Below are 13,674 nucleotides of genomic sequence, written 5' to 3'. Positions count from 1 at the left end.
GATTTTGGGCAAGATTCTCAAGATTTTGCATGATATCTTTCCCAAAATTGTGTGAGATCTTGTACACTCTGCCTCAAATGGCTCTGTCCTCCACCCCCTACCTTTGGGTTTCAATCCTCCTGAGTCATCTTTGAGGAAAAGGCGAGGGGCCAAATATGCCCCTGCTACAGGAACAGAAATGATTTTTGTCCTCCTGAAATGTAGGCAGTTGTACAAAGTCACATACATTGCTTTTCCCAGTTATGCCAATCGTCCTTCCCCACAGGGGAATGTGCCTTTGGGCTGAAAATGTCCCACAGCTTTACAGTCTGGAACATAACGCCTTGCAATAGTTGTTGCTATTTTATGAGAGCCCTTTTTGGCTACACTTAAGAGGGGCTTGAAGGAGCCAACCCATTTCAAAAACACTTCACCAAAAGATTTCTCAGCTATGTATTTTCAACTGCAAACATTTAATTAAAAGCTTTTTTTTTTAAAAAAAAGAGTGCCTTTCACTTCAGTGACTAAACTGGATTAAATCTAGTGTTCTGCTTGGTAGCTCTAAACAATGCAAGCCTGTCACATCTGAATCTGAGCATTCTTGGAATAATAACATTAGCATGTGGATTAGGATTTATTTTATCAGGTCTCTTTCCCCTGCAATGTGCTTGGTTTACTGTTGACATATATTCCTTACAAACTGACTGGCCTAACAGTTATTTGCTCTTCCCAGAAATCCCAGGGACTAGCAATCTCTAACAGAGGATTGCTATCATGTCACCAAAATAAATTTTAAAAAAATCCCTGGCATTTGAAAAAAACTTTTGCAGTGTATTTAAGCCACTCTATTGTCCTTTGCTTATTTGCTCAATTATTTCCTTTTAGCAATGGTGAGCAGACTCAAAGTACAGTGGTGCCCCGCAAGACGAATGCCTCGCAAGACGGAAAACCCGCTAGACGAAAGGGTTTTCCGTTTTTCAATGCGCTTCGCAGGACGAATTTCTCTATGGGCTTGCTTTGCAAGACGAAAATGTCTTGCGATTCTTGTGATTTTTTTCCGCTCCCCACCCCCTTTTTCTAAGGCACTAAGCTGCTAATAGCCTTTTAGCAGCTAATCCGCTAATCCCTTAAGCCTTTAATAGCCGCTAATAGCCGCTAAACCGCTAATAGCACTAATCCGCTAATAGGGTTGCTTCGCAAGACGAAAAAACCGCAAGACGAAGAGACTCGCGGAATGGATTCTTTTCGTCTTGCGAGGCACCACTGTATAGACTCAAAAGGAGCTCTGTGATTAATGTAAAGTTTGCACTTCAAAAATATAAAGGTGATATCATATGCAAGTATTTATAGTTTACTCTTCATTCAAGAGTCCCAGTGTAGCAAAGGGTAACATTAAAATCACAATTAACAATAATAAATAAATAAATAAACAAGCAAGCAAGCACCATAACATTAATAATAATCACAAATTACGGAGGTGGGAGAAGCAAATAAGTGCATCTAAATCTGTCTTCTGAATGAAAATAATATACAGTCATGATTCACCCATGAAAGGAGGCCATTCTAAACCTGCAGGGCTACCACAGAGAAAGTGCTCTTCTGGACCCCGCGACTGCCAACCTCACTCTGTGTGGGATCACCAAGAGAGAGTCCTCTGTAGACCTTAACAAGTCGGCAGGCTGCATTTTTAATGTGGTTTAACTGAGATTGTACGCAAAACAAGCCTTACCATCACTACGGAGTACAAGGGGTGTGGGTGGGCCCTGCACACTTTGTTTGGCTTCTGTGTTGGTTACAACACATGTGTAGTTGCCCACATCAGAAGGTTCCACTTTGGCGATGTATAGATTTCCTGTCTCTTGAGATACAAATCGACGACTGTCCTCCTGAACATATAAGGGATTATCATTGAAAATCCAAGCATAGGATAAATCTGGAAAACATCAAACACTTATTACACATATTTTCCTAGCAAAACTCTGAGAGATAGCACTATTGGAGGCAAACTGTGATTTCGGTTTTTGATAAAGTTAACTAACATAGAAAAGCAAGGCTCTAACGGTAAATCTTCAAGTAGTGTTTCATTCATCCTGATTCATTCATTGTCCTCTTCCTGTTCAAGTGGTTTTCTCCCCACTCTTTAAATGAAAATAAAATGCTGAAATAACACCACTCTCTTTGCCATTTGCCATTTGCAATGAGAGTGCCTTAGGGTTAGGGAAACATATGGATGCAGTGATGTCAACAGTCAACAGCAAATCATGGATAGCAGAACATTTTAAAATCCAGCCAGGGATCTAGGTGGCAGGAAGAACACCAGTTGACAGATACATATTCTACACCTGTTGAATGCAAAATCAGTAATGATTTGAGCCACCACAAATCACCCATTTTCATCTCCAACAGAACAGTTTTTAATGGAAATGAGTCACACACTAGAATGAGTTGTCATCAAGTATAGCAGGTTCGAGAGAAGCAGCCCTGGGGATAATGTGGATAGCCGTGAGGAGGCAAGGAGCCTATGTGTTGGGCTACTTTACAAGCTTCCCTTTCTCGTTCTAAGTTGTTGGGTACATTGCAATGGAACACATTTTAATCAGTTAGGAGGAACTGTATCCTCAATGGGTTAATATAATACTGTCAGTCCTTGGACACACGTACATCTGCAAGTACAGCTGATAATTACATGTAACAACTGATTTTGAATTAGTTCTAAGGAAGACAAATACAGCAAGTGGGTGGATTACATTACCCTTGAGAAAGCTCCAAACATTGTTTTCCAATTCTAAGTCTTCTGTCTTCACACTGCTTTCTTTGGAATGACTTTATAAAGTCTGGCAAAACTCACCCTTCCCTTTCTTTCACTACTTCCTTTGGAAGGACTTCATCTAAGCAACTCAAGACTAAAGGGTGTGTCTAGAGGAGGCAAACTTTTTCACTCCCTATCTTGGCTCATATGTGTGGGACAGGAAGTATAGGGACAGCAGTACTTAAAATTCAGGCCCAACACAGTCCATTTAGAAAGGGGCCCACTTTTGACAGACCTTTGACTGTACAGCACAGTTGCCTTAGATCATCATATGCAAATAGCAATGCCAATTTGCAAGTGAAAACAAAGGCAAACAAAAGTGGTTTAGGCTCAGTATGCTGCCTCAATTAGCCGCTAAAAGCTATTGCACTTGTGCGGACTCGGAAAACAGTGAACATACTTAACACTCAAAAAAGCAAAACAAATCCCAAGTATTATGTTCCGCGTGAAGGGTTCTCGCTGTCAGTATGCCAACCACAGGTCGTTCCCCCATTAAGTTATGAAAACACTTGACCAGACTAGTAGGAAAAAAGAGCCCTTCATAGTCCAAAACCAAAGAAGGCTCCCTGCCTAAATTAAACCCATCTTCTCCAGTTCCATACAATGAGCTATGGATTGGTTTTAAAAACTTTGACCTGACAGATGATAGTCTGCATGGGGATTTTAAGTGGGTTTATACAGTACTTTTTAAAAAGGCTATCATAGGCATTCAGAGTCTGCACAACCACACAGGTGATGGTAGACATTCACAGATACCCTCTGCACTTCAAATACTTCCCACTTTGGGAGCTGTGCTTTGAGGACCGGCAATTCATATGCTAACTTTTCCTTTTCCTCTTTCCCCAGTAGCTGCTTCCTAGTGGGCGCTGGTAGCTCACCTCCTTTCTGATCCCCCAGCAGCTCTGATCTGTCTGACTCACTGCTCTTCTGTCCAGTGGCTTCTGTTCACCTTCTGTCGCAATTGTTCCTTCCTGCTGTCTGCAGTTTGACAGCTGACTGCTGAGCTCTTTCTATCGGGCTCCGGCAGTGGCAGGAGCGGCATGGAAATTGTATTTTTAATAAAACATAGTAAATCAGAAGTTTTGAAATCTAGCAGTTTAGCATCCCTTAATTAAATGTATAATTCATGAGCCGAGCGAAATTCTCTGCCAACTGATTCATTTCAAAACGTCGACTCGTTCCCCATTCCAGCTCCTTGCCATCATCAATGCCATTTTACAAACATTATTTATGTTCCAGTTGCAACATCAGCGCAGTATGATAATGAGTCTGTAAACACTAGTGGTTTCTCTGGAACTTTATGCTGACTTCCTATAATATTATGTGACTATAATTAGAAACAGCATGTCACTTGGGATCTATCAAAGATGCTTCCCTTCTGAAAGTATCCCTCCCCCTATAAGGTAGTTAGGAAGTTAATAAAATCTAGGGAGGGAAATGGAGTATGTGAAATATTGAAAAGGTGTGTTAGAGTAGGGATGGGGATAGCACAGGAAGCTGGTGTCCTCAAAGAGGCATTATGTCTGAGAACAGAAACAAGATGAGGAAAGGCAGTGCTATTTTCCTAGAAAAAGACTCACAATGAATGCCTCGTTTGTTCTCTTATAACAGCAATCGTACCCACCTGAGAGGTGCCGGAACTTACTTTCAGCAAGTTCCAGCTGAAAATAAAAACCCAGAGGAAAGCCAACTTGCATCCCCCCTTCTCAACACACACACGCCTCAGTTCTGCATGCACATCAATTCTGGCCAGTTCTTCCACCCATTCCTCCTGTCTGGGAGTCTGCAGCCATTTTAAATCTGCCTATTACAATCTATAGAGACCTCTGCATTCTGTCAATTTAAACTGACACGTTGAAACCTATCGAATACTCCAAAATGGCTGGTGGGGGATTAAAAAGTGATAAGAGGGTATTTGGGGTAAGTCACTTTCTCCCTTACCCCACCCCCTGGTGTGAAGAAAAGGACAAGCAAAATGATCAAGGGGCTGGAGCCACACCCCATTACAACAGTTGGGCTTTGTAGTTTAGAAAAAATTAGTGAGGGGGTAGCTGTTGTTGGAGGAACTGGATGTGGAGGAAGGAGTTAATTTCCTTCATGAGCACAAATTACTCTAAGGTTGAGATAAGTCAACAGGTGGATGGTCAGCAAAGCCAGTTGCAACAGCCTTGTGATGACTATAGAAGTGATTAAGGCGCGTCAGTTTATCAATCCGGGGACTTGTGCTGTCTGTCAAGGTCAGTCTTCAGAAGTGAGCCTGTGAGTCTGTGTTATGTCTTGAACTGCTGGAACAACAGAAATACTTTATACTTGTCTGTGTCTGTGTCTGTATCTATCTGTATCTGTATCTGTATCTTGTATCTGCAAAGCCTACAAGCATGGTAATGGGCAGGTTCTCTAGTTCTGATCATAAACCCTATGCATACTGAATCTGCATGAGGATAAATCACGCCCCCATAATGTGTTGCACATTCATCAAATTACAGCATACAAATACTGGGGAGGGGAGCAATAAGAATGTTGTATACTACCTCCATAGTGTGGTGGAGGTCCACAGAGCAGAACGACTCCTTGTCCTTCTCTGACTGATACGGTGCTTCTTGCTTTGGTTTCAAAGTTTTCAAGATCTTAAGGAGAGAGAAATAATTAAAAATCTGTCAGGTACCAGTATTTCTATTTCCAAACCATGGAGACCATTTTGCTGTTCATACTGGGAGGACTTTTGAGGAATAAGTATGAAAATGATTTGCCTAGGTCCTTTTTGGCTCTTGGAAAGTGCCTGCTGTTTTGGTAAGTTTTATTTGAAGTATGCCAGCGCCACACTGGTAAGTTTCCTATTACCTGAAATATATATAGTAAGAGCTTGGCTTTTTACAATTTTTGTGTTCTCGTCTCTTTGAAGATACTGTCTACTCAGAGGTGGCTGAATTGAACTGTAAGCAGTTTCAGTCTCATAAATACACTGTGCACCCTCTTAGGGTCGGAGATTATAGCTATGTATTCATACAACAGTTAACATGTTTAAAGTTTATGCTCATCCTTAGTTATATATTATTATTTTTTTAAAAGCATTTTATTCTCCCTCTTCCTCTACCACCAGCTTTGAACATTCAGCCAGTTTTACAGGGAAAAATGCTAGTGCATTTCTCCTAGGCACACTGAAATCTGAGCATGACCTCCCACCTCCTTTTTACCATATTTTATTGACAAAGGAAACAACAATAACATTATTACCAACTCATTCCCCCCCCCCAAAGTATAGAGACAGCGTTAAAGAATAATACATTAGAATCAAGGCGTAAAGTGATGCCGTCCAGTGAGAATAAATCAAACAAATGTATTGTTCCACAATGTGACAATGTGAGAAGCTGAAGCATGGAAGCCATGTTCAATAGACTGCACATATTCAAGTAAATTAAACCATGTCATACAGAACGTTGTGGTGTCCCTCCCCCCAAAGTACGGTGTTCTCTTTGGGGTGCTGCTGGCTTATCCATAAGAATTATTTCCCATATCTCTACTACCATTCTTCATAAAGGTCTGTATTAAGAGTTCTCCAGTATCTGGCTAAAACAAGTTACGAGCCGTTAACAGGTGAACAATAAGATCTTTATTAGACAAACCTGATTCTCCTTTTTTATTCTCTGAGATACTAGTTTAGACCATACTAACTTCCTTCCCATAGCTTTTTGCCTGCCCTCAGTGGAATACTTTACTCTTATGTTCAAGTTAAACAGAAACTGGAGTACAAAATAAAAGGATCAATATAAAAGGTAAAAGTAAAGGGACCCCTGACCGTTAGGTCCAGTCGCAGATGACTCTGGGGTTGCGGCGCTCATCTCGCTTTATTGGCTGAGGGAGCCGGCACACAGCTTCCGGGTCATGTGGCCAGCATGACTACAGCGCTTCTGGTGAAACCAGAGCAGCACACAGAAACACCGTTTACCTTCCCGCTGGAGCGGTACCTATTTATCTACTTGCACTTTGAAGTGCTTTCGAACTGCTAGGTTGGCAGGAGCTGGGACAGAGCAATGGGAGCTCACCCCATCATGGGGATTCGAACCGCCGACCTTCTGATCGGCAAGCCCTAAGGACCAATATATTTTATTATAAATATAAATTTCAAATAAGCAGATCTAATGGACTATATGGCCCATTTTAATCTTGAAGAAAATCAAAGTACACTACTCCTATATGGAGTTGGACCCAAACTTTAGTTCTACTAATATCAACAGTACTTAATCATACTCCATATAAGTGTCAACAATCTGGATCCACAATAAAATAAAAGCGAAAACTAAGTGAAGGAAAAACTGGAGTAAATGTGTAAACTCAAGTCAGACCAAGATAATGATGCAACTGAGCTGGTGAACTCAAATGCCCTTGTTCTTCTAGTAAAGCAAAACATTTGGATGTGTCTAAAGATTAAAAGGAAATTTCCATTAAGGGAATAAATTGAACAGTGTTCATATAAAACAACTTTCTACAAAACAGGTAGAACAACACATGCTTACATTGTTTTGTTCTGGACTGCAAACTGGTACGGTTGCTCAAAAACAACTTCAAGGGGATGGATATGTGTGAAGTCTAATGAGGCTACATACTGACAGTAATTTCACAAGTCCCAGAATCACATGCCCATTGGCTGAACATGGGTCTAATTTATTGTATTGCTTTGGATGCACACATCATGAAACAGGCATTGGTAGTCCTCATGCTGGGACAATTGGGCTTCAATTTACTAACACAGGAAATACACCCAGAGACTGATCTTTTATTTTTATTTTCCTGCAAAAAAAGAAAAGTATTTCATGCAGCTTGATATTTTAAAATAGAAAAACCACTGTAGGTTAAGAGTATCAGAAGAAAGCAAATAATTAAGTAGCATTGACTTTTACAAAAATACAGCCACACTGAAAGATGTGCATTCCTATTACCTCCCCCCCCCCCAACTAAAAATGTTTACTTTGACATATCTGTTGGAAACAAAGTTGAAAGCCATATTTGTAGCATATTGAAAATCATTAATCAGCTTTTTAATGGCCAAAGTGTTAATGATGTAATGGGCTCCGGAAAAAGCAAAAAAGAAAAAAAACTACATGATCGTTTACAATCTCATATTGTTATTGCATTACCTAAAACGATACTATTACATAACATTACATAAGCTATTAAAGCATAATGGTTTATTTTGTTGTTGTTATCAAGGAGTGTGGAGCAGAGATCAGGTGTTCGGAGTGGATTGCAATTGCTAATAGACATTTAAGGAACGCCAGCTCTATTTCACAGATGGTATATTTGCTAACTGTGCTTTCCACAGAAATCTATGAATAAGTTATCACCTGACTCTCCATAATTCTCCTTTTCCTCTGCCTGCATTTGTCTTACGTTGTGAGCATCGACTCTGCTCACATTGCATTTTGCTGTCGGCTGCAATTCTGTTCCAATTGCCCCTTCCTCTCTTTCCCTGGCAATCCTCTTTGATCATTGCATTCTGGCATGTGGCTATTGGCAGGGCGCTGGCTAATCAGTCAAATCTGTAACGGTATCATGTAGACTGAGCAGAATGCTCAGGTGCGAATGTGATCCTTCCACGTGTGGCATGGCGATGCCAGGGCTCAGCTGCACAGGGTGGCAAGTCATCACCATCTGAGGAAAGCATTTGCAGACCACAGCAAGCACAAGATATGCTTATGGCAGGGAAAACATATGTTTCCTTGTGTTAACCAAATTAGATTACCGCAAGAACATTACTGATATACACTGAACCATATGGGGACAATGCTAGAGAAGGCTGGGAAGCAAGTTGACAGAACAGGCAAGTTGTTCAGCTGGTGTAATTGAATCTTGCCAACTCTGGAAATTTCACTCAGGGCTTTCATGATGAACATTGCTTTTCTTAAAACAGTACGACGGGTTTCCAATCAGAGACAGGCGCAGCCAGAGTTGACAAAGAACATAAGCCAGCATTCTGGATGCTAACAACAGTTGAGCCCGATTCAGACCTCCCTCGGAAAGCAGGGAGAAGAGACTCAGGTGGTGACAGAGTGCAGTTAGGCTGCAAATGCATTACTAGTTTAAAATGCAGCCTGCTCATTGTTTTACACAACGTGTACCAAAGCTGGGTTGGGGGGAAACTCACTGAAACGAAGTATTTTGTAATAAATGGCAGGATAGGTGTGGATTGAGTCTCACATTGTGCGCAAACTGCTTCTTGAACCAGAGCTGGGAGCACACTGGATTCAGAGCCAACAGGAGTGTTTACACAGCTTTAGAGCCACCACCCCTTCACTCCTTGCACCTCAATGCGAGAAGATCTGAAGTAGAGCTGGCAAGTGTGCAATGAGTTAGGCATGGGGTTTGAATGTGTGCTCTTGTCCTCGCCACGCACCGTACACTTTTATCTGAACAGGGCTTTAGAGATGGGGGGTTGCAACCTCTTTCCTGGCACCTGAAAATTGCCACGAAGAAGTCAGATTTGCCACTGGCGCAAAGTTACGGACTTTAGACCCATACCCGTTTTATAGGATGGGGATTGTCCTGGGCCTTCTACACGGAGAGGTGGGGTGCATTATCATTGATCATCAATATTGATCAGTTAACATTGCTGCATCGCTTCCTGCTTCGTCACTCCCACTCCATAAATCTCAAACAAACTCTGCCACACTAGCATCCTTTTCTCACAAATAAACATACCTTAGAAGCACAGTTAGTGCATCACAAACCAGATTTAATGTCTTAGAAGTGGAATCAAACCTTGCCATTTATGTGTCCCCCCCCCTTTCTTCCTTTTGTTACCAAGGAGTGTGTTTCTCCCTTTGCTTTGAGGAGTCACTTCTTAGATACTACAGAGGGATGTGATGGATCTAAGACCACTACAAATAAGATTTTGAACATCAGTTTATAATAAGGTACTTGTTGAAGCTTTCAGAAATGTTACTATAGCTTCTTGCTTAATCTAACTCTTCTCATTCCAAAGTGCGAAGGAGAAAGAGCATTCTCCAAATTACCCTTTATTAAAAATAAATCATGGTGAACAATGCTGCCATTGAGACTGACATCTTTATCTGGTCTCTCTATAGAATGGGATCTTCGGAGAGAAATTACTTTGATAAGCGCATATCTGGATATGCTGCTTAAAAATTGAAAAATGCCTAATGTTAGTCATATGCATTCATTTCAGTGGGCCTACTCTGAATATGACTTAGTTGGATATCACCCAATATAACATTTACAATAACCTGAACACAGTTTGTCATTATGTGTGTGGGGGTTTTTTAACCTTCAATTTTCTCCCTATCTACATAAAAATGTCAAGCCGTCATTGTGAAGTCCCCATTAGAGGACCTGTAGTGTTGCATCACAATCCTGGATTTGCATGAAGTTGGGTGGAGGAGAGGGGAGCAAAAGAGGAGGAAGATTGTGCAACAACAGCAGCCAAGGCATGAGAATACGAAAGAAAGGACACTGGCAGTGGGAAAGGCGGGGGGGAGATTAAAACAACAGAAGAAGTTTGAGTAAAGCAGGTATAGGGGAAACTGAGGGAAGGAAACAGTGATTCTAAACAGCAGAGGTTGGAGTAAAGTACCTTCATACAGTGAAACATTTGAGGGCTTCACATCCTTTATCACTTTCACATGAGGCAGCTGAAGAATTGAAGAGGGAGAACTCTGAGTCAAGGAGTGGTGGAGACCAATGGAGAGGGAAATTGTGGTTTTAAACAACAGCAGAGGTTGGAAGAAAGCAGGAATGGAAGGAAACTGAAATGTGGAAAGTGGTGATATTAAAAAAAATGGCAGAGGTTTGAATAGAGTTTAAACTGAAATGGGAGTTAGGGAGTTAGAGAAATAATGTTGTGTTATTTTTCAGCGTTAAAATTGGTTTGTTTGTTGTTGTTTTTTAAAAAAACGTCAGTGTTACCCCATCTCTACTCAAACTTTTGCCATTGTTGAAAGGCACAATTTGCTGCAGAACAGATGAGAGATGTGGGGTTCTAAAGGATAAAAGTGAGCTTAGTAGTTGCATGGGGTGGGAAGGGAAAACTTTCTGGGATTAAAGTGGGGGGGGGGAGTGGCAGAGGACTGTTGAGTAGGATGAGCAGCGACACAGATCCTGACCCCTCAAAACGTTACCCAAAGTTCTGCTTGCCCTTTTTGAAGCATTTTTGCTTCAGCCCCACTGCCCTTCAAGTGATTGCAATAAGGACCATTTGAAGGTGCAGCACAACCTTCTGGAAAACTGAATGCCCCACTTACAATTTGGCATCTGAAAGGAAGAATGAGAATATAGACTCTTGTGAATATTTGTATGCATATGTATACGCGAGAAATGAAGCACACATGAGCTTTGCATTTTGTTGGACATGCATTGACCAGTTTAAAACTGGCAGTGGAACCCTCCCATTAAAAGGGTTTCTTGTGCGAAACTTAAATATTCAAAACAGCAACACTTTAATAAAAGAAATGGCAACAGTAGTAAAGTGAGAAAATAATCAACAATTTGAAGCACTCTAATTGCCTTGAACTGCAATTATCAAAAGATGGGCAAATCCTCAGTGATTGCTGAGGTGTTTGGTTAAGGTGATAAACAACTGTATCCCAAGAAATGCTCTAATGTAACGTAAACAGACATTTTCCTTTTCTCTGTGTTGGTTCCATTAGCGTTAATGGGAATAACAATCTGCCACAGACTAGAGAATATATCTTTTCTACCTCCCCATCCTCAGCACCAGGAGTTTATCATTCAGTCTTAATTGGATGACAAAACATTAAAACGATAAAACAAAGTTTGTTTGCTTTTAATTTGGAAGAGTAATTTTTTCATACTGCCTATTAGCACCAACTTTCTTCTACTAAGACATGGGTGGGGAATCTCTGGCTCTCCAGATATTGCTGGCCTGGAACTCCCATGACCTATGACCATTGACTGTGCTGTAACAAAAGTAGTCATAAACCATAAATAAAACTGTAAAAGTACACAAATTGAACAATTTCCACATAAATCATAGCAAGATCTAAAATATAGGTGCAAAAATTAATCTCAAGAACAGCAAGAACAGCTCCTCTCCCTCCTGGCAACAAACCCTGCTAAAAATGCCCCATCCCAAGAGTCTGTTCAGCAGCCTCAACTTTTGTAGCTGGAGTCAGTCAGGGCCCCAGCCTTTCAGGTGAGGTGGGAAAAGGCCTGCAAGGCAGGGAGCAAGTCTTCTGGGATTCACAGCCAAGATGGTTTCTGGTCTCCTTAAATTTGGCGCCAGCCCAGCAGAAATGCGAAAGGAGCTTGAGATGATCACCACCTTCAGTGGTGCCCTAAACAGAGCCTCCTCTCTAAGATCAGTGACTACCAATTGTTTCATAGAATAGAATAGAATAGAATAGAATAGAATAGAATCATAGAGTTGGACGAGACCACAAGGGCCATCGAGTCCAACCCCCTGCCAAGCAGGAAACACCATCAGAGCACTCCTGACATATGGTTGTCAAGCCTCTGCTTAAAGACCTCCAAAGAAGGAGACTCCACCACACTCCTTGGCAGCAAATTCCACTGTCGAACAGCTCTTACTGTCAGGAAGTTCTTCCTAATGTTTAGGTGGAATCTTCTTTCTTGTAGTTTGCATCCATTGCTCCGTGTCCGCTTCTCTGGAGCAGCAGAAAACAACCTTTCTCCCTCCTCTATGTGACATCCTTTTATATATTTGAACATGGCTATCATATCCCCCCTTAACCTCCTCTTCTCCAGGCTAAACATGCCCAGCTCCCTTAGCCGTTCCTCATAAGGCATTGTTTCCAGGCCTTTGACCATTTTGGTTGCCCTCCTCTGGACACGTTCCAGTTTGTCAGTGTCCTTCTTGAACTGTGGTGCCCAGAACTGGACACAGTACTCCAGGTGAGGTCTGACCAGAGCAGAATACAGTGGCACTATAACTTCCCTTGATCTAGATGCTATACTCCTATTGATGCAGCCCAGAATTGCATTGGCTTTTTTAGCTGCCGCGTCACACTGTTGGCTCATGTCAAGTTTGTGGTCAATCAAGACTCCTAAATGCCATTTACCTTCCCGCTGGAGTGGTACCTATTTATCTACTTGCACTTTGACATGCTTTCGAACTGCTAGGCTGGCAGGAGCAGGGACCGAGCAACGGGAGCTCACCCCATCGTGGGGATTCGAACCGCTGACCTTCTGATCGGCAAGTCCTAGGCTCTGTGGTTTAACCCACAGCTTAGGAGATATTGCGTGGGACAGAAACACATTTGTGGGAATACACGGTCAGGGCTGACCCAGGACACTTTTCCACTTCAGGCAAAAACCCCAGTGCCACCGACCCACCCTTGGCACCACTTTTATGCTGCCCTGAGCTCCTTGGGTGTAGGGCCATTTAAAGATAGTAATGGTTGATTCAAATAAATGATGACAGAATCAACAGAACCAAGCTATATGCAGGGTGCACGTCCCACTGTGACGTTTTAAAATTAATGAAATAAATATGTTAACTTATTTTAGGAAGGACTATTAGATAGCCATGTCTTCCTAAATACAAAACAAAGATATAACAACATCCTAATACATGTTATAGATAATTAGGGGAAGGCAAAATTCATCACCTTGCATAATTACTAACAGTTCTTTGGAATTAATGCAATTTCATGCTTTCTTGAACTTTTGATTCCACCCCACAAATGTTTTGTCACTATATAATCTTAAATATTACTGTTGTAATTATAGTCCATTATTGAATAATGGAGGGGGGAAGCATTAGGAGCAGAGACACTTTTCAAGCTAGAGACATCTCCTAAAGGGAATGGGGGGTGGGATGGGGGAGATCAATTCCTTTGAAGAAGCTCTGCTTTATACATTGTGATTTATTACAGCACAATGACTAATGCAAC

General features: G+C 41.5%; 1 protein-coding gene across 7 annotated transcripts in view; it reads right to left on the bottom strand.

The window, feature by feature from the left end:
* The window catches only part of LOC310670128 (contactin-6-like), a 199,204-nt gene that overhangs the window by 80,284 nt on the left and 105,246 nt on the right, over positions 1-13,674 (bottom strand). For 6 of the 7 annotated variants that reach the window (XR_014507533.1, XM_083424816.1, XM_083424818.1 and 3 more), the window contains exons 5-6: positions 5,320-5,415; positions 1,709-1,912 (exon numbers count right to left, since the gene is read on the bottom strand). Coding sequence is in view for 6 of the 7 variants with exons in the window: in XM_083424816.1 (XP_083280942.1) it covers positions 1,709-1,912; positions 5,320-5,415 (300 nt within the window). In the remaining variant the exon portion in view is untranslated. The remainder of the gene's footprint in view (positions 1-1,708; positions 1,913-5,319; positions 5,416-13,674) is intronic. The other variant, XM_083424819.1, reaches the window with a different exon arrangement.

Source organism: Podarcis tiliguerta, assembly GCF_965153285.1.
Source record: "Podarcis tiliguerta genome assembly, chromosome: 2".
Taxonomy (NCBI): Eukaryota; Metazoa; Chordata; class Lepidosauria; order Squamata; family Lacertidae; genus Podarcis; species Podarcis tiliguerta.
Note: the sequence above shows the minus strand (reverse complement) of the source record. Positions and strands in the feature narration are given on the sequence as shown.